The 19,746-nt window shown below is 40.5% G+C and overlaps 1 protein-coding gene across 2 annotated transcripts; it reads right to left on the bottom strand.

Moving 5' to 3' along the window:
- Window positions 1-1,037: 1,037 nt before the first annotated feature.
- LOC147204685 (cytotoxic granule associated RNA binding protein TIA1-like) lies at window positions 1,038-19,733 on the bottom strand. 2 transcript variants are annotated; one of them, XM_086111499.1, is made up of 12 exons: window positions 19,533-19,733; window positions 18,779-18,875; window positions 16,449-16,547; window positions 15,248-15,302; window positions 12,945-13,032; window positions 11,885-11,960; window positions 10,551-10,659; window positions 10,367-10,465; window positions 9,281-9,365; window positions 8,869-9,007; window positions 4,695-4,843; window positions 1,038-2,307 (listed from the first exon to the last, which is right to left on the bottom strand). In XM_086111499.1, the coding sequence occupies exons 1-12, from the start codon at window positions 19,556-19,558 to the stop codon at window positions 2,169-2,171; spliced, it is 1,161 nt and encodes a 386-aa protein (XP_085967625.1). In that variant the 5' UTR covers window positions 19,559-19,733; the 3' UTR covers window positions 1,038-2,168. The 2 variants fall into 2 exon arrangements, with proteins under 2 accessions (XP_085967625.1, XP_085967624.1); XM_086111498.1 differs by having other exon boundaries at window positions 4,695-4,846; window positions 19,533-19,732.
- Between the last annotated feature and the right edge of the window lie 13 nt (window positions 19,734-19,746).

The raw sequence follows: 19,746 nt of genomic DNA, 5'->3' as shown, positions 1-19,746 counted from the left end.
AGATGTGTTTATTTTGTACATATTATGTTGATGTATGAATTATTACATTTTCTAAGGGGTCCATCTTACACCGGCTCTCCGCTTCCTCTTTTGCATGACTGGACAGCCCCCTAAAACAGGCTGGATATACAAAAGCTTGTCACAGACAACAACATCACCACCTGGGAAATCCTTAAGTGCCATTTAAGCAGATATGTTTGAACTTGAGCGAAAAAAATCGAGTCACACCAAAGAAGATATTGAAAAGTGATTGCATCAGTTATATGTGGATATTCTTGAGCTGTTTTATATTTTGAGCATATGTTAGACTTGGATTTTATTGTTCTATTTTATCTTGCCAGACGAAACTGCAAGCACAGGTTGACTGTGTGTGTGCAGTACTGTGTCATGTTTGTTTAAAAGAAGAGTCAAGAAATGACCTGAGACAAAGACAGCAAGCTTCAGCACTTGAATGGATTCCAACTCTAATGTGCACATCCCTAATTCTCTGACAGATTCAGTGAAGCCTGGTCCGGGCCAGCCATGGCTAGGAAGCTATCAGGAGACAAATCATTTATAAGCTTGTCAGAATTGTCTTCTTTTTTTTAGACCAGCCAAATCGACTGTCCAGACCGAATAATGCTATTCTATACCGTTGAGTATTTTCAAATAATTGTTCGCCTGAGATGACACGGTATCAATTTGAAGCCAAAGAACTCGATGTGGAAAAAAACCTTCATTTTAGTCATTCTAACCGTTCACTTGTGGTGCAAAATATCTCCAAAGGCAGTTGCAGGGAGCGTAAGAGCGGGAGTCTGTAATAGGCTGGTGTCGCCATCTGCTGCCAAATATTAATACTGCATTCGAAATGAATTCACGGATAAAGTATGGGTCGAGTTAAGAATGCAAAAACGTGGGAACTCGGGCTTGCAGGTTTAAAGTTACTAATAATTACATTAGTTAAATGTAATATTTAATGTCCTCAAACTCCCGTTCGGGAAAAATGTCATCTTCGGTTCGGTGTTTGGACGCTCCCTGTAATAAATAAAGCAACGGAATCTGTGTTCATGAGCATTTTTAATAGGACAAAAGCAAGAAAATATTGTTTACAGTAGCAGAGTCATCAGTTCTCAGGGATTTAACACCTTTCAAAACATAAGGGTCTGAAAACAACTGTAGGCACTGCCAAAGTGAAAAGTATCTTATCAGCTAAAAGAAACCAGCTTAATAAGGCAACAGTAATGTAGGCCTCCCCAACTCTGGCAAACAGAGTAGGTGTAAATGTTAAGAGCTTTTGTACAAAAAAAAAAAAAAAATTAGCATGGGGGAGAGGCATTAAAATTTCTTTACATCAGGATTGCGTCCGTTTTACGTGTGCACTGCATAGCAATGCCATCTTTGTCCCTGCATGAAAGAATCATGGCGCACTGTGTCTGTGCTGCGACTGCTACTCACATTATGGGAGTTAACTGGAGAGTTGGTTTGAACCAAAAATGAAAGCAAGCACCCACAGTTAACAGTAGCATTCGTACTTACATGGTATCAAAGTGAGTTATTTACATGTGGCTAAAAGATTTTGAGGCTGTCCAAAATATGAACGAAAAATGGAACGCAAAAAAAAAAAATGTAATTTGTCAAGTGAGTAGAAGCAGGGGGTGACTGTGCAATATTTACCTGCCTTTACAGAGAAGCAGCAGTGACAAACAATCCCTGCAATAGCTTTGAATGTGTACAAATGAAACAGATTTCCATTCCTCAAAGAATTCAGGTTCATAACTTAGCAAAAACTCTAGACCTTGACAGTTTATTTAAAACCAAAAATAAGACAGCGCCCAGTGATTCGGAGGAACTACCATGGAAGCCATTTGTAAAAACCAGAAAAAAAGGTTCTCCTTTACAGTTTTGTGACAGTTAAAAAAATTGTACGGACTCAGGATCTCAGCCACTTTTGGCTCCAATAGAGGGTGTAAATACCTGCGTGGGTCAAACTGCTCCATCCTGGATCTTGTGATCTCAACCCCCAACCCCCCAAAAAGAAATGCCTTTTACACCTCCAAAAGAAGTCAATCACCCCAATCGGATCCACATCGGAGTAGAAGTCTTAGTGCTGCCAAGAGGTAATGGCCCCAGTGAGCACGTTAAAGCCAAAAAAGGCAGACGGTTGACATATCTCCTGCCCTTCCCCGTTATCAGTGTGTGGGGTATCCTGCGGCTCCCATACCAGGCTGGTTGGCAAGCATACTCCCATTCAATCCCTGTGTGGGCTCCATAACCCCACCGTTACTGATGGCGCTCATGCCAGTCCACCCAGCATTGGCCGGTATGTGACTGCAAAAAGGAGGTAGAGACAAGACAGAGAGACAAAATGCCAGTAGGTTAGAAGAGATGAGTCGAAACGGGGGGCCAAGGGGACCAATACATATTAGAGCTACGAGAATCTGGATAGGCTAGATTGAGGAAAGCGTACAGATTAAAGTTTGTAAGGCAGACGAAGCAAAAAAAAAATAAAAATAAAAAAATTAAAAGCAGAGATTAGCGATGGCAAAAGGTTTCATTTGATTAAACACGGTAGACAAGCAGACCAAAAGCATAAAGGCTAAGCATGGCAAGCATATTTTGATTTCGCCCATCCCGACTGCCTGACCACCCCCACTCCCTAACTAAGAACCAGCAATATGACAAGTTACTATTTGGTTAGCCACACTAATAAAAGATGAGCGTGCCACATCTTCCTACAGTAAAATTGGCCCCAACGGAGAAAACAGTGAATTCAGTGTGAATTCTGCAAATTCCAAGTCGGGGGAGGTCCGGCTTCCAAGCAGGAAACGTGCTTTTACAACTATGCTCCTCTGAAATACATCGTCACCCCTTTGTATCCGCGTTCACCAAGAATTTAGACTGTGTTATGTCGTCCAAAAAAAATGATGTTTTATTGGGGAGAGGGGGTTACACAAAATATCACCGAACATTTCTTTCAATCTGAATAGACCCTACAAACAAATATCTGACATTCACATATAGTCTCAAAGATGTGTGTATTTTTGATGGGTAGGTGGGGGGGATGAAACAAAAGTGGGCATGGGGACAGTTGTATAAGTGACGAATGACAAAAAAACAAAAAAAAAACACCACATTTCAAATTAAATTAAAGCGGGAACACAATCATCACAATTGAAAACCAAGAATAGTGATCCGTGCAGCACCAGCACTTGGTGGTAAATTAAAAGGTCAAATTGTGGACAGGAGAGTTGACAGCTTGACAAGCTGTAGTCAATACATACCATTTCTCTTTTCACCCATCCACGCTGTCTGATCATTTTTTTTTTTTTAATCTTTAGAATTTTATGAGCATAACTGGTAGTGGTTTGCAGTACCTGCAGCTCAATTGGGATTAATGGAAGTTATTAGGTACCAAGATGTAGACCTCTGAGCAACAGTCATTAAGATGTTGCACCGATGTCATGGTTCTCTGTAATGCTCCTGATGTGCCGTTTCCGGTCGTGTCTCTCTAAGGCAGGGGTCGGCAACCCAAAATGTTGAAAGAGCCATATAGGACAAAAGAAAAAAAAATGTCTGGAGCCGCAAAAAAAATAAAAGCCTTCTATAAAACTTACAATGAAGGAAACACATGCTGTATGTATGTAGGAGACTGGACTGTCTCAGAATTGTTTTTGTTATTAATTCCTTTGTTGTGTGTTCACAAACGCCACAGAATTTATTTTGTAATTTCCTCGCTTGATTTTTTGTTTTGGTGCATTATTTTCTCTTTTCTTAGGGTCAGTGAAGTGAGCATTAATTTCCATTTTTCTGAGGCTGTCTTTGAATGCCTCTCGAGTCGAACGAGAAGGAGAAGGCACAGAGTCGGACGCAGACGTGTCTGTTGAGACTGTTAAAAGCATAAATAAAACGTACGTTTTAAAAAACCAACACCACAGCTCTCCTTTTTCGGAGCGGTAACATTTATCTATATCTATTTGCGCTATCTTAGCCTATCAAAATCTTTTTCCATTTTCAAATATTTTTCATAAAGCTCCAGGGAGCCACTAGATGTCACTAAAGAGCCGCATGCGGCTCTGGAGCCGCGTGTTGCCGACCCCCGCTCGAAGGGGTTCGGTGATCATGAGGGGATCAATACCACAGCCTGATGTTTCTCGGATGTGAAGCGAACAATAAGCCTTTATAGTAGTGGCAATTCCGCTGCTGCCATATCGTGTACATTTCATACTTTCATTTTCAGGTGTGACAAAAAAGCAGGTTAAGTGTTCCCCTGGTTTTGAACAGTCTAAAAGACTACAATCCTTCAATGTAATGATAAAGCAACCGTTGGGTCTGGACAGTGAATGAAATTCAAATTTAGCACTTAACATTTTTTTTTAAAACATGTATTTTATTGTTTAGAAACTCTGGCATCCAAGCACACAATTTAAATGGCAAAAACATTGGAATAAACCCTTGCCCACGTGAGGTGAAATGCTCGGGGATGTCACACAGAAAACAAATACAACAAAACAAATCTAACTTTGTTCATCCTGTCAAGATGGTCAAGGTGAAGGGCTGATGAGAAACTAGATGGATGTGGAGTTGAGCGAGAGACAAGAGAGAAGTTTCACAGCTCCCATCCAGTAGCCAGAGGGGGCTTGTGATGCCACAATCTTGGTGGTGCTGGAGTAGAAGTAGGCGGTGAAGGAGGGCCCTGTGCATTGCGAGCTACTTACTTGAAGCCCTGCTGGTTCCAGGCCTGACCATAGACACCATAGCTGGGAACCTGCCACCCATTTGGGACATACTGGTTGATCTGAGGCCCATTGCCATACCACTGGCCCCACTGGTTGTAGGGCTGAGCTGCGGGGAAGCTAATCTTGTTCTGCTGAAGGCCAAAGAAAGACATGCACAGCTCTATTAGAATGGCTTGATGCAGAATGTCCCTGAGAGGGAATGTCCCGATCACACGTTTTTTTGGCACAGAGTCAGAGTCTTTTGTTTTAAGTTGCGAAAACTGTCTGTCACACTAAACTGTTAGACGATGCGATTAGCGAGGAGACTTTGGGCAAGGGAGCCTTCTATCGGAGTGTAAGTCAGCTTGCCATTCTCTCCAATCAAGCAATGGTGACAAAAGTGCCGCTCTCTGCCTGCAGGATAACTGAGTGTAACGGAGTGGAGGAGACCTGTGTGTCCCTGTGTGTGCGTGTGTGTGAATACACATTCGTATGTTCATTCTTTATTTCAAACGGAAATCTAACATTGTGTCATATGAAACTAAACTCTTGGTTCTATCTGGCAAAATATTTGCACATTTGGAACATTGTGTTTTCTTTGCGACTTTCAAATATTCAGAAAACGAATAAAGCGATCTTTTTCACCCGATGGCAGATCAGTTCACGTGAAAATCACTTGATCAGCCCTGATTTCCAATCGCATGATTGGATTGGGACGTCCCTATGAAAGCACAACTAATTGAGAAAAACAAAGAGCATTCATTACATATAATGCAACAGAGACTAACACAGCTTCTATTATTAAGACAAATAAAGTTCAAAGAACGGTGAGAAAATGTTAATGAGTATCAGTTTTCACCCTAATCTCTTTGACAAACATTATCAGTCAAGAAGAGTATTGTAAATACAACTCAACCAACACTTGATATGCCAAGTGAGGGAGAGCTGTTGCTATAACACACACCGACATCGCGATACTTTGCGGGTAATCAAGGACCGCATGAATGCGACAAGCGAGTGGAAATATTTCACCAAGAATACGACCGGCAGCAAGCAACATCGTCATGAAGTGACAAATGTCGCCATGCTGCTTGCTGTGTGTTGCAGCGAACAACGATTATGAGTGAAAGTTCATGTTAGCACCATGGCTTGGCCAAAAAAGATTACTGTAATCCCTCGTTTATCGCGGTTAGTGGGGACCAAAACCACCCGGGATAAACGAAAATCCGCGAAGTACTGACCAATAAACATATAAAAAATACATTTTTAATGTCCGCAAAAAGTCCGCAAACGGTCCGCGAGAAGCTGCAAAACAACAGCGAGTCACATAGAGCAACATATACAGTACTGTACTCCATGTATATACTGGTAAATCTATTTTTTTTTTAATATGTTTGAAAAAATCCGCGATGCACTGAAGCCGCGATAAACGAACCGCGAAATAGCGAGGGATCACTGTATTCTGATGGCTAAAACAGGTCCCCAGATAATTTGAGTGCCTTGGTTAAAAAAAAATAACACTTGAGGGATTTTTTGTCTGCCTCGAGTACCCGCTTATTTACGTGTACCGGTACACTGTGAGGAAGAAGTAGTCAAGGTAATTGTGCTATACGTGACAATTGTGCTATACGTGATATCGATATATATGGATGGACATCGATGCCGAGGTATGCTTTTATTGAGAAGTTATTCGTCATCGGCTGACTTGACTCATTTTCTAGACTGTTTGGGGGGAGCATTTATTGCCGTCACAAACTGTTGCTCCAAGGACGAAAACATTGTTCTGAAATAATGTCGCTAATTAAGGGAGGTAGAAAACCTGAGTTAAATACACTGATAATGCGATGCACGGCGCTAGCCATGCTGGCGGGACGGGCAGCACTTAAGTTACTCGTTCTAAATAACTGCACACTTTGATGCTGACAGTCTGACACAGTGGCTGTTTATGTCGATCAAATTTTGATAAACTAGGCTTACTCAACTGTGTTTTAGACATCAAAATAATTATGAAACTAGAAATATTTGTTCCCCCAATTAACCCGATAATTCAATTTGAATTTTCAATTGGATATCTGAATACCAAAATACTCAATAGTACAAAGATGTTTACATTTTGGTAACAAGGACTTTCAATTTTCACCCCTGCTCTTGTTCCTTGCCGCCCATCTCCAAGTATTGATGGTAATAATGTTAAGATTAGCAGTGATCAGAATAGTTGAAGCTAGTATCACTAAGTGTGATTCTCACTTAACTATATCTGATTTTCGTTCACTCTCAGCCATGCAGACATGGGAAGACAGTGTTGCATTATTTGCCAAGCATTCAGCGTTACACAAGAGGAGACCGTCAGGTTTGTGAAACGGTAACATATGCATGACACTCACAAAAAAACTACAATCAGTGCAATGAGGAGTTGTGTTTTTAATCATTTGTTTCAATGACTGTCCATCAAAATATGTTTGTACTAGGGCTATCAAAGTTAACTTTGGAGATTAATTTAAATTGTTGAAAGCGATTTTCTTTTTCAACTGTACTTTGCGGACTACAAGCCGCTTCTTTTTTGCTATGCTTTGTACCTTGCAGCTTTTAATGTTACGCACTTTGGTTATTAATTTTTACTGACGAGCCTTCATGCAGCCAATAGATTTACTGATCATCTTGTCACAACCAACCAATTTAATTAACAAACACAGTTGACCAGTGAAACCGTCCGAGTCCGCCCTCATAGGGAAGTTATTTGCGTAGTTCAGTGCGTAGCTTGAATGAGACAATCTTTTATCAAAACTGGCTGCATGCGAAGAGTGAAAGAAGCGTAAAGGGTAATGCTTACAAGAGCAACTTTTGCTGCAGTTTTTCAGTGGATCATAACAGCGTAGAGTATTGTCAACAACTCTATTACCCACGGATTTCGAAAGGCTTCACTTCTGCATTTTCAAGAGGAGAGCTCAAATTTAGCCGTGAATTTGCCTCATGGTGTAACTGACACAAGCAAAAATGAAAGGCAGACTGAGAATGTGTGCACGAAGGACTTTTGGGGTTGTTGAAGAGGGCTTTGGTGGGTAGTGGGCAGGAGAGGAGGAATGAGAGCAATCAATGTTTTTTTCTGGGCGACTACTGCATAACAAAGCTGTGTTTCACATTGTTTTGAATTTTTTTTCCTGATGTTTCAGGTAACTTTTTTTTTTATTAACTCATTCACTCCCAAAGACGTTTTTAAACGACTTTTCAGACTTGGTTGGTACTGAATGAGTTAATCTGTGTGGCCTCTTTCTTTGCAAATATCCCATGTTATAAAGTTGAGAGTCGCAGCTAAAAATAACAAGTCTTCAATATAAATGTACAGCTTTGTTTTTATGGCTAAGTTTAGATGTTGCGGCTTTTAATCGGGTGCGCTTTCTAGTTCGAAATTTACGGTAACTCGGTTTTATTAACTGCCTGTGGCACCCTATAACCTCTGGTCACGTGCAGCCAAACTTAGAAGAGTCAGCAGCACGAAGATGAACACACAGACGTGTCAGGATGTTTTACTTGCTTCATGCTTGTTGGGGAAATCTAAAGTAAATTGTGCACTTTGCAAAGCCAAATTCAATCCAAATTCTCGTGAATGTATCTGTTATGGAGGACTTTGGAGATGTTTTAAGTGCTCAATCTGCACTTTTTAAAAGATTTCACCAAGATAGCAACCCTTTGTTACACTGGTAGTTGATGTGTCTGCACAACAGCGTATAAAATATAATACCTACTTTAACAATGCGGTCTATGGTGCTGTGTTTTCTGATTATCTAATTATCTTAAAATTGTGCTTTGAAGTTGCAAGGGTTCCGCCCGGCAGCAAAATTATGTTCTTTATTGCTTTCGCATGAATATTAAGTTCATTGAAGGTCCTAAATTGCCTTTTAGTATGAATGATTGTTTGTGTATTTGCGGCCTGCAATTGGCTTGGCACTTAGTCCAGGGTGTATCCCACCTCTTGACCAAAGTCAGCTAGGAAACCCTCCAGCTCACCCGTGACCCTAGTAAGAAGAAACTGTATAGAAATTGGATGGAGTGACCGGTGTAGAACTATACTGCATCGTGGTCACATATTTTTCTTTCCCTTTGTCTCTTGTAACTAATGGAAGTATAAAAGTAAAAATATAAATAATATAAAAGTATAAAAATATTCGAGATTTACCTGAGGTACAGGCATTTGCTGCACTGGGTTCATCATGTCTGGGTTCTCTTTACCCCAGTAGCACTTGACTATATGGCCCTCTAATGCAGTTCCATTCACGGACACAATGGCATGGGCTGCTGACTCATGGGAGCTGAATCTAGAGAAAAACAATATTTTAAAACACACACACACAAGTAATGCCGAATGATAACAGAACCATTGCCATGAAGCACTTCAACCAGAATTATAATATTCCGCTTTATTGAATCCCTCAGTGTGTGGCACTGATAGCTGGGCTATGGAAGGAGGGATTCAAGGGTTTATTTTATGGCAAGTAGAAAAAAAAAAAAAAAACAAGGAACATTTCGCTTGTCTGGTTCAGTAAATGGGCTGTATTCTTGATGGAGTGAATACATGCTTTTAAACCTACCTTACAAATGAATAGCCTTTATCTGGGAAAACTCTGATTTCCATAATTTGCCCAAAAGGAGAGAAGGTCTGTCTCATTAGTTGTTCTGGAAGATAATTATCAATATATATATTAAAAAAAAGAAACAAATGTTAATTACTGTATTACCAAAACACAGAAGAAGTAGCATATCAAACCACACATTTGCAAACACGAAATTATATCAAACAGTGCTCAACATACATGCGTAATTTTTTCTTATGAAGCAATTTTCAGATTTTTCATGACAATCATCTGTGGATTTTTGTAAATTAGATATCTCGAAATAAGGTGTGCTCGACTTTCTTGGATGACGAAGATCAAAATTGTCGTCTTAATTGTTGTCAAAATTACATTGTCTAAATAGTGACAAATCTCAATTTGATTCAATGACATACAGCACATTTGTTGTATTCTGTAGTACTGCATGCCACATAAAGTATTGACTCTAAAAGCAAACTCAAGGTTTCCGAAAGCCTTCAGGGGTGTACTTATTATACATATGGAGCATTTGAAATGAATACAACAAAAACAATAAGAAATGCCTGAAATACGACATACTATGACTGTGCACGGGGGGAAAAAAAGTTGTTCAACAACAATTAAATGTTATGTTCTATGTCTGATTCTTTGTTGCAACTGTTTTACTGATCTTTATCCATAGACGTTTGTTCTAAATTATCTTGCATGGGTGAAGGAAAATAGATTACACTTCAGTGTAGATCAGCTTCTGAATATAAGATTTGTTGTGGAAAATCTGATTTCAGGAGGACATGGTGGGCTTGTGTTTAGGACATTTCACAATGTATGGTTAAAAACAAAAAACAAAAAAAAGGCACATGAATGTTAAAACCAAGGAATATGGAACCATGAGCCATGAACTGCTGTACTGGAAATGTTCTATAAATCCAGCGCAGATAATCACTGTTAGAACCACAGCCTGATACATAGACTATTCAGTGCATGTGTTTCTGCATCCAAGAATGTGCAGTCATATAAAAGAAACAAGGTTTGTGACTACATTGCATGAGTAGCCTTTGTCATTAAAATTGCTGGAGGCGTTTTCACCTGTCAGTCCTGTGCTGACGCCACCACAGTAGACAGTGCAATTACTGGGGCTGGACTGGTTCACGACATCATCAAAAGACAGGTGCTTGGAGTTACTCGCTGAGAGGAAACAAGACAATACTGCTCTTCATACATGAAACCTCTAATGTGAGCGAGCAAAAGGTGCACTTTGATGATCACACACTTTCATAGGTGGTTTTTGGCGCAGGGGGCTTTCTTGTAGCCCAGTTAGTTCGGATTTGTCTGCCTCCTAACCACTGGCCTCCCATCTGTTGAATGGCATTCTCCGCTTCCTGAGGGGGGCGACAAAAAAAAGTTTTAATAGACTGCAAAGAAAACAGAAAAAAAAAACATTTACTAGAGGCGGTAGAAGTATTACAGTGAGTAATGTGGTCTTACTGTTATGCAGTGCAGCTGTGCCTGTTGTGATTTGCAACTTTTTTTCTAATTAGGTATTTGCGCTGTCAACACCACGATTATGTATCGGTGCATATAAAAAGTCTCCTGTTCAAATGCCATTTTTTGTCATTCAGCCCAAAATAAATCATTTTAATGTCCACTGTGATCTATAACTTATAAAACCGAAGAGAATTTTTTTTTAAAGAAGACAAATAAAAATAAACAAAAATGATGTGATTGCATGTGTAGAAAACCCTTATAACTGAGTGTCCTCAGTCACACTCAAAAACTTGTGTGAAATGAGTCAGTAGACATCCCACTATTTTAAGGGCCTGTGCTATACCCCAGATTTTGCAGTTTTTGTTGGCTTTTACTAATATTTCTGTCGTCAAATCCATGGCCCGCAGAGAGCTTCCACAGTCTCTGTGACCTCATTATTGAAATCTATCAGAATAATGCAAAGATATCCAAACTTGCTTGTCAGCAACTTATATTTTACCGCTCACTCTGTCTCGAAAGCCCTGCATCTGTGCTGCTGTACCAGCTGCTGCACACCTGACCTGCTCTTGTGGCGCACTCATCACAGACCTGAAGGCTACAGCAGCCCGGGGCCCTCCAGTGATAAGACATGTGATTTTGGCACAATTTGCAACACCTACGATAGGATTCTTCCATTTTTTTTCATTTGCAATATCGGTGCACCAGGATTTTTCTATTTTCGTTTTTTGCACGTTGCTTGCAAAACACGATTGTCCCATCATCTGACTGGTCAAATTCACTGTCTATATAGAAAATGGATCAATAGGCCCCACACATGTTTCAGGAACTGTTTGGAAAAGGTGAGGGGTAGGGGGGATAGCATTGTAATTAGCCCCAAAGGTCTACTAGGCATTTGCCGAGTATACCCGATTGTCAGAAAAACCCGAGCTATGGTATGGTGTAGTAGGGTGGCAAGACGAAAGCCTTACCTTACGAAGAAAAACATCCATGCCAAGCTACATTTTGTATTGTTATTGCAACATTCTTTAAATATACCACAACATCATCATGAGGCTGTATCACCCACACCGAATGAGCAACACTAAACAATGATTAGGAAAGTTGAACATGACAACTTACCCATTTGTTGAAGAAAGACACAAATCCATAGCCTTTAGATTTCCCTGTAGCCATATCTTTGACAACACGTGCATCTCTGTAGAAAAAGACCAACCTTAATATCATGAATGCTCATACACACCAAATTTGAATCCCGTTCGCTCTTATTGCTCGGAGATTGATGAGGGAATAATCTGATCTCTCTTAAGCAGCCACCTGTATTCTCTTCCATCACCTATCCTTTATTGTAATACAGTGATCCCTCAATTACTGCGGTTAATGGGGACCGAGATCCCCGCGAAAGAGGAAAATCCGATAAGTAGGGTTGGCCGCCCCCAACCCCTACCAGGAATTTTTGTGTAAGGGTTTGTGGGTACCAGCATGTTTAAAATATGTAAACAGTATTTATACTTTCCATATTTGAGACAAAGACTACAGCAGTCCACGTATTTACTGAAATCTTTAATTATAAAATCTTATACAGTAATTAACATTCATCAGCATTGCCTTCTGAGAGAAGCGAAGAGACTTGTGCTGGTGGCATGTACAAGGCGGCCCTCATTTGATGCTCTGACGGTGTAGCCACCGTTAGCCTCCAGCTAGCTCCTGTCCAGCTATCCCCGCGCAGCCGATGTGTTAATAAGACAATCGGTATTGATGAGAAGGAGGCGAAGAGAGACGTGCTGCTGCTTTGGGACAGGCCCACTCCCACCCCCTCTCTGGCTCTCTCTCTCTCTCTCCGCCGCGCACGTAGAAACAACAGAAGAGACAGTATGCCAGAGAGTCACCAGCGTGACGAGACTCAAGGTGCTGGGCTGCGAAGATGCGCAGCCAACCAGCTCATGGGATAAATCCACTCGGTGCTGTCATTGGTCGATGTCGCACCAGGAACCAATCATGCACCTTGAATGAGTGGCCGCTGCATATACAGTGCAGGCAAGTACAAATCATCAGTCATTCAGACTTTTTTTTCTGAATACAGTAATTCAGAAAAATCCGTGATCCACTAAAACCGCGATAAGTGAACCGCGAAGCAGCGAGGGATCACTGTACTATAATGGTGTCAATAGATATTACTTACGATATTCTTCCAAAGGGTCCAAAGGCAGCTTTGACGTCTTCTGTAGATATTTCTGGACTGAGGTCTCCAACAAAGACATGAAAATGATCTTTTTTGGGGGGGCGGGGGGGGGGGGGGTGGAAGCAGGACACAATCAGAAATGTTCACGTTCAAAATGAATAGTTTGCTGATACAGACTGTCATGGTGCACAAGGAATGCTCTTGGGTTTTCAATGCCATGGCTATGAAAGATCTCCTTATTCCCTGAACCGATTTCGACTATAAGTAAATAAGTGCATGTTAATTTGAATATGGGCACAATACATACAATACAATGATAAAAGCACGGGTATATTTAACTTTGATTTCTTTGAGCAATTGCCATTGCACAACCACAATATTTGTCAATGGTACTGAGTGCCGAGCAATGTGGCAAAAAAGAGTTCCTTTAGAAAGTTCTTGTTGCCACTTGGCCAACACTTCCAGGTTTGACACACGAAGCCCTCTTGTGCCATCACATACAATATGAATGTTCGGAATGTTCAGGTTACGCACTAATCTTTATACCAAGACTGTGTCCGAATGTCCACTTTCATCCTCTAACCCCTCACTCACGATACAGTTGCCCACTTCCTGCTTCCAATGAATCACACATTTTCTGAGAGTTCTCTCTGGACATTTGGACACTCCTACAAAAGGGCATGACCCCATATAGTGCACTATGTAGGGAATAGTGTGGACATTCGGACACAGCCCGAGGGTGTCCAAGGAGAGTGTGCTGTGAAACGGTACTCGAGCTAAAAAGACTTGCTTTGGAAAATACTTGTTACTGTTTTAAGTCGAGTCAAGTCATTACTTGGTTCAAGCAAGTCATAGGTCAAGTCATACAGTCTTGCTCAGTCACACCAAATATTGGAGTGATGAAATGTTTACACCTTAAAAAATGTGATTCAACAACAAATGAGTGATGATTGATTGAATTTATTTCACTAAACTGTTTTTAAAGTTGCATTTCAAACTTAATTTACCTGAACTTTATTTCTAACTATAACATTACAAACCTTTTTTCTCACCATTACTGTGACCTATAATGTGTGAATAGCCTTCAGGTAGGGAGACGAGCACTCTTCCACCTGAGCAACGTACAACTCAAATCTGTACTGTACTTATTCAATGTGGAAAGCATTTTTGTCAATGACATGATTTTTGAGAGTCATGATCATCATGCAAAGTGATTGAACACAGCAGGCCTGTATAATTCGGCTGCGCACCATCAAGCACTGACTCCTTTCCACTCGTCATGCAGGCAAACGTCTTCAAACCTTCTTTTCTCTCCACAACAGAGTCCACTTCGCTTATTTTGCATTCAGCGTCTGACACCTACGATTTAGGTGCACATCGCTTCACTTCATTATTAAATGGTGGTGGGGCGTTTGGCTTGAACCCGTAGGTGAATCGAACCACAAAAAGTCTAATTGAATGGTTTGGACGGTTTTCATAAACCAACCCCAAATTAGATTGCTTAGCTGTGCACAATCCCTCAGTTGTTACTGCTGATATATCAGTATTCGTATCGCTAGCTAAATTGTGACGTGAGCTTACCTGTCGGTGTGTTTTATAATGACAACTTGATGTCGTTTATATGTCTCCTTCAGTGAGTTGCAAACTATGTGTTTTCCCATCCTATTTGGGCCAACGTCATTGACAAGATAATCCATTGATTCAAATTAATGATCTTTGGAGCACCTGTCATTACTGTTAGTGATAGCTAGCCACTTCACATGAACAAGTGCGCAGGGATGGCACATCCATCGGGATAGGGGAGGGGGTATAGACCCATCAGAAATCTGTATTGCTCCGGTGAATACCCTCTAGCATTTTTATCAATTATTTTGTCTGCCCCCATATTTATCGATCAAGCCTAACTTTCACCCTGGGAGAGGGAAAAAAATCCTGGAACGGTCCCTAAATGTGCATACAACGCTGACTGGACTGCCAGGTCGGTGCGAATGAATCAACTCGCCCCCTCTCTCTCTCTTTTGCTCTTCTTTTCCTTCATTCCTTCCTAAAAAGTCAAGCTATTCAAGTCAAAGTCAGGTCTTTACCAACTTTTCTTGAGCAAGTCGCAATACCTACAAAATGGCAACTTGAGTCCTGCTCGAGGCGAGTCACCCATTATTGATTTGTGGCACGTTGAGGTCTTTACAGCGATGTTGATACATATCATTCGAACGAGTTACAAATAAAACTGTATCGGATAAGCCGTTAGGAAAATGGATGATCTGTACACAGAAAACGAGACCCATTAAATAACTTGTACTTACTACTCGTGTCTTTTTTCTGGCTTGTTGGTGTAGTGGCCCAGTTGACTTTGACTTCCTGCAGAGGGACAAATAAAAGGCCAGGTGGGGTGGGATTTACAACAAGAGACCTGTGATGGGATCACACCAGTTGACATTTTGACATTCTGACCAATGAGTAGACATGGCTTGACCACACAAATTGTGTGACCACTGCTTTAAATTAGCTTTCAAGGTATTTGATCACTGAGGGTTAGTCATGACAGCAATAAAAGACATCTAACCTGGAAAAACCTGGTCTATGTTATATGATATTTATATTATATATATCTATATATATAAAATCTATTTATTTTATTTCATTTTTTAAATGGGGCTATTAAGTAAGAAAGTGCCCACAAAACATTGGTTCAGTGAGTCAAGATCCATGATACAACTAATATCTAGTAAAACCATGTACAAACATCATCCAAGGAAGGACTGTTGGTTTGTATTCATTGCTAACATTGAAGAAAAAAATATATATTTTTCAAAGACTGAACTCAGAAAGTATCACAGTGGCTGACTGCTGACATCTGTCACACAGTTCTGAGGTCATGGGTTCAAATTGGAGCTGGTTAAGTTAAATTAGACCAAAGGCTGTGGGTCTGAAATGCATGCACTCATTATTTCTCTTGGTTCATTTTGTGTGTGTGTGTGTGCGTGTGTGTGTGTGCGTGGTTAGACGAACATTGTATTATCAATGAATGAAGGTTAATGTAACTCTATCAATGCTCCGGCTTTGGGGAAACATCTTTACAGTTTCCACAAATATGCAGTTAAATGACTGCTCGGGGAGCATGGATGTAAACAAAGTTGCATTAAAGTGTACAAACAGAATAACAGAGTCCATTACTTGAAAATTATTTTAATGAAATGTATGAATGAATTTTGCTGCCAGATATTTCAAATGGTAGTTTTCCTCTGATTAGATGTCTTATATTTTATCTTTAAACCATTTTATACTTTGATTTGGTAAGAAGACAAAGATGAGTGTTTATTGACAGACTGATATGCAATGTGTACCGTGATACATTTTTAGACCTAATCAGCACATCACATAAACAGCGAGATATTTGATATGGTGGATCCATTGTTTGTGTGTGTGGATTTTACAACAGTTAACTCCCCGGTTACAGCCCAAGCCCACCCAAACCCCACTCACCCTGTAGTTACGATAGCTTACCTTACCCATTATTTTCCTTCCATTCATGGCTGCCAATGAGGCAGCAGCATGCCTGTGGTCGTAGAACTCCACAAAGCAGTAGGGATCATTTCCAGCTGTCTGTAAAGTGGAAAACAAAACTGGCAATAAATCCAAGCAATTGTGTCACTGTCAACTGATAATGCAATGCAGTTTGTATTGTTATCATTGAAAATTGATACAAAGAAATCAGTAAAATACAACTGTTCTCGAAAACCTTCATAAGTGAACAAGATTGTTGATAAACAGCTGTTAATCAAAGAAAAAAACCCACAGTAGTCACAGAAATACATTTTGTGGTTGAGGGTGGGAAACAATGGTCAGTTACTGCCTGAAGCGGACATTGATTGGCTGTCATTATGTTTGGGCGTGTTTAGCAGAAACTGATAGGCTTGGAGTTGGGAGGGCCAGGTAAACAGCGGTGAGGAGAGGAGAGGAGAGGTGAACATGGAGGAGCATGTGAACTTTATGGACCTTTTATTTTGTAATTATTTGGAGATTTACAAAATAAAACAAAATAGTGATATTCCCCCTGGTGGTCGAAACTAAAGGTTGCAGGTAGGACTTGGGACTCGGTAAATGGCTAGGACTGCATCTGTTCAAGTCTGTTTAAAAACAATAAAATATTTTATAATGCCACTTTTTTGATCTGCCTCAATAATTTAATGAATTTAAAATACATAGGGGTTTTCTCAGCAATTTTTAGATGAGATTAAAATATATCTTAATTAGATCATAATTATGGATCATAATTAATTAATCTCAATTTTTTTTAATCTCTTGACAGCACTAATATATATATCTCCACAAAATAGCTGCCTGTCTCCCTCGCTCCGCGTGTGTCCCTCTTCCCACTTGGCCAATGCAAAATGATTGTCATCTGCTGCTTTTGTCTGTCGATCAATGCCAAACTTGGAAGGAGGAACGTGGTTGGTTGAACTGAGATTTACATGCAACACAAGCATGGTAAATTCAGGTCACTAATATCGTCCTAAATTCGGGATTAATATCTTGATTTTGACACAATAAAGATATACCGCTTAGCTCTAACGCACAGTATTATCAGGCCACGTCCTTTCTATCCTTTTCCCTCCACCGTGCAGGAAATAAGAATGTTGCTCACATTCAGCACCAGCATTGTCATTTTTGCTAGTCTCTCTCACGCCCTTTCTTGTTTAATAGTTGCTGGGGGTTGGAAAACTTGCTAAATATCATGAAAACGTCACTAGTTTGCAACACTACGGACAAGTTGTAGCTCTTTCCAGCTGCCTTGCTTGTATTGGTGTCTATGCATTTGCACTTAAAATAAAAGTAGGGAAAAGGGCCACATATTTTACATTTTACTTTGACTTCATGTTCGCTGTAAGTGATGGTCAGAGACTGCGGGCAGGCCGTTTGTGGCCCACGGGCTGTAAGTTGCCCAGGTTTGTGCTAATACAATGAATACTGCACATATACATACTGTCAAACCTTTTTTGCCACGATAATCAGAAATCTAGGCGGCCGCTGTTAGAATTGGGGTTGGAAGAAGCAAGTGTGTGTAGATGGACCTTGTGGCTGCACAAACAGCAGCTTGATGCCACAAGGAAAAGACATCCAAGTTGTGTGTCATTTTTACTTTTCCCCAATTTAAGAGACACTCAAATTTCTGTACAGATCATAAATTATGTCAAACCTTTTTGGCAACATTAATCAGAAATCTAGACTGCCGTTGATCGAATTGTGACTGGTCATCTAAATGGAACTTACGGCCGCACACAACATCTTTCCATTTGCTACTGCAGAGTAGCAAATGGTTTTACATGGATTTTTGGCACTTTTACAGCCAACAGTAACCTTTAAGTCATTCTGAGGTCTCATTAAGAGTTCAAATGAAAAAAAAGGGGGGGGGGGGGACTGCATAAATATTGCGATGAGTGACGCCTATGCTAATGATAGTCAAATAGCGTGAGAAGCACAACACTGAGTCATCACTTATCCACGCTGAAACAGTTCACAAAACTGAACATGTATGTAACCAGAGGCAGATTCTTTACAAAAACCGTGTGCAACTTAAAAAGCGTGTGAAAAGGTCGCTTGCAACCCAAGTTTCACCGTCATTTTTTTGCACCAAAAATGCAGTGTTTGTTTTCTTTATTAATTTATTGTCATTACATATTAATAATTTTGACTGCTTCATGTTACTATTGTGACTTCTGTATATTTTACTTTCACAGTAAGAGTACAAACAAGTTTGTTCACTTGTGTACCCTAACGTACCCATGTTAAGGCCCATTTTCCATCGTCATAATATTACCAAGGACAACACTCACATCAAAAATCATTTTACAGCTTTTGCAGGGTCCTATCTGTTGGAAGAGCTGCAGAATGAGGGGCTCTGTTACATCCCTGGACAAATTTCCCACATACCTACAAGAGAAGTTAAAAGGTGGCAAAATCAAGTTTTTGTCAAACAGGAAGTAGCATGCAAACAAAGGCTAGGAACAGGGCTAGCTTTTAGTCAAGATGACTTGAATGCCGCGATGTGGAAAAAAATAATCTCAAATGGAAATGTTGCCATTTTGTACTATGCCGATAATCGTCGCAGGATTGTCTGTTTACAAGAGTTGTCCCGGGCTGTCTCACCGAGCGTTGACGTGGCTTGGCTTTCAGCTAGCTGATAGCGATAGCCGGCTGAAACGGGCCTCACGCTAAGGTAGTTGGAAACTCTCCCCACTGATCATTTACAAGACAATGTTTCCAATATAAATGTACTCGTGAAAAGCCATGTCGTTACAAGGACCGGTCTCTGTTAATTATGCTTCATGACAAATGAAATCCAAAAATTCAACGCTCATTACGCAAGCTAATATCAGCTCGTCTTCGGTTTAATGTGCAAAATCTTGATTCCGGAGCCTCAATTATGGTATCTCACAATGTATATGTAAATGCCACAAAGATATAATGCAAGCAAAAATAACGACCGTGCTTGAATCTCAGTGTCGCAAATCTGAACTAAAAACGTTGAGACGTTTCCGACATGGCAGCCTTCACATTCCAGGAGATAGACGAGGCCCTTGTACTCACAACGTTTTTGGTTGGTCGTCCTCCATTATCAAAGTTTCGTGGTCGGGTCCTGAGAAGTCCTTAAATCAGTGACATACAAATTGCTTGCAGTGACCTCGGCGACTGATGGGGAAAGTCTGGAGCGCCGAAGCTCTCTGAAAATGTCGGTGTGGTTGCCGCGGCTCACGCACACAGCACATTCAGACAGCCTTCGTCTGATGCAAACAATAGGAAG

The sequence above is a fragment of the Hippocampus guttulatus genome, chromosome 5, assembly GCF_054856545.1.
Source record: "Hippocampus guttulatus isolate MCC_2025c chromosome 5, RoL_Hgut_1.0, whole genome shotgun sequence".
In the NCBI taxonomy this organism is placed as follows: domain Eukaryota; kingdom Metazoa; phylum Chordata; class Actinopteri; order Syngnathiformes; family Syngnathidae; genus Hippocampus; species Hippocampus guttulatus.
This window is presented reverse-complemented; position numbering and strand designations above follow the sequence as displayed.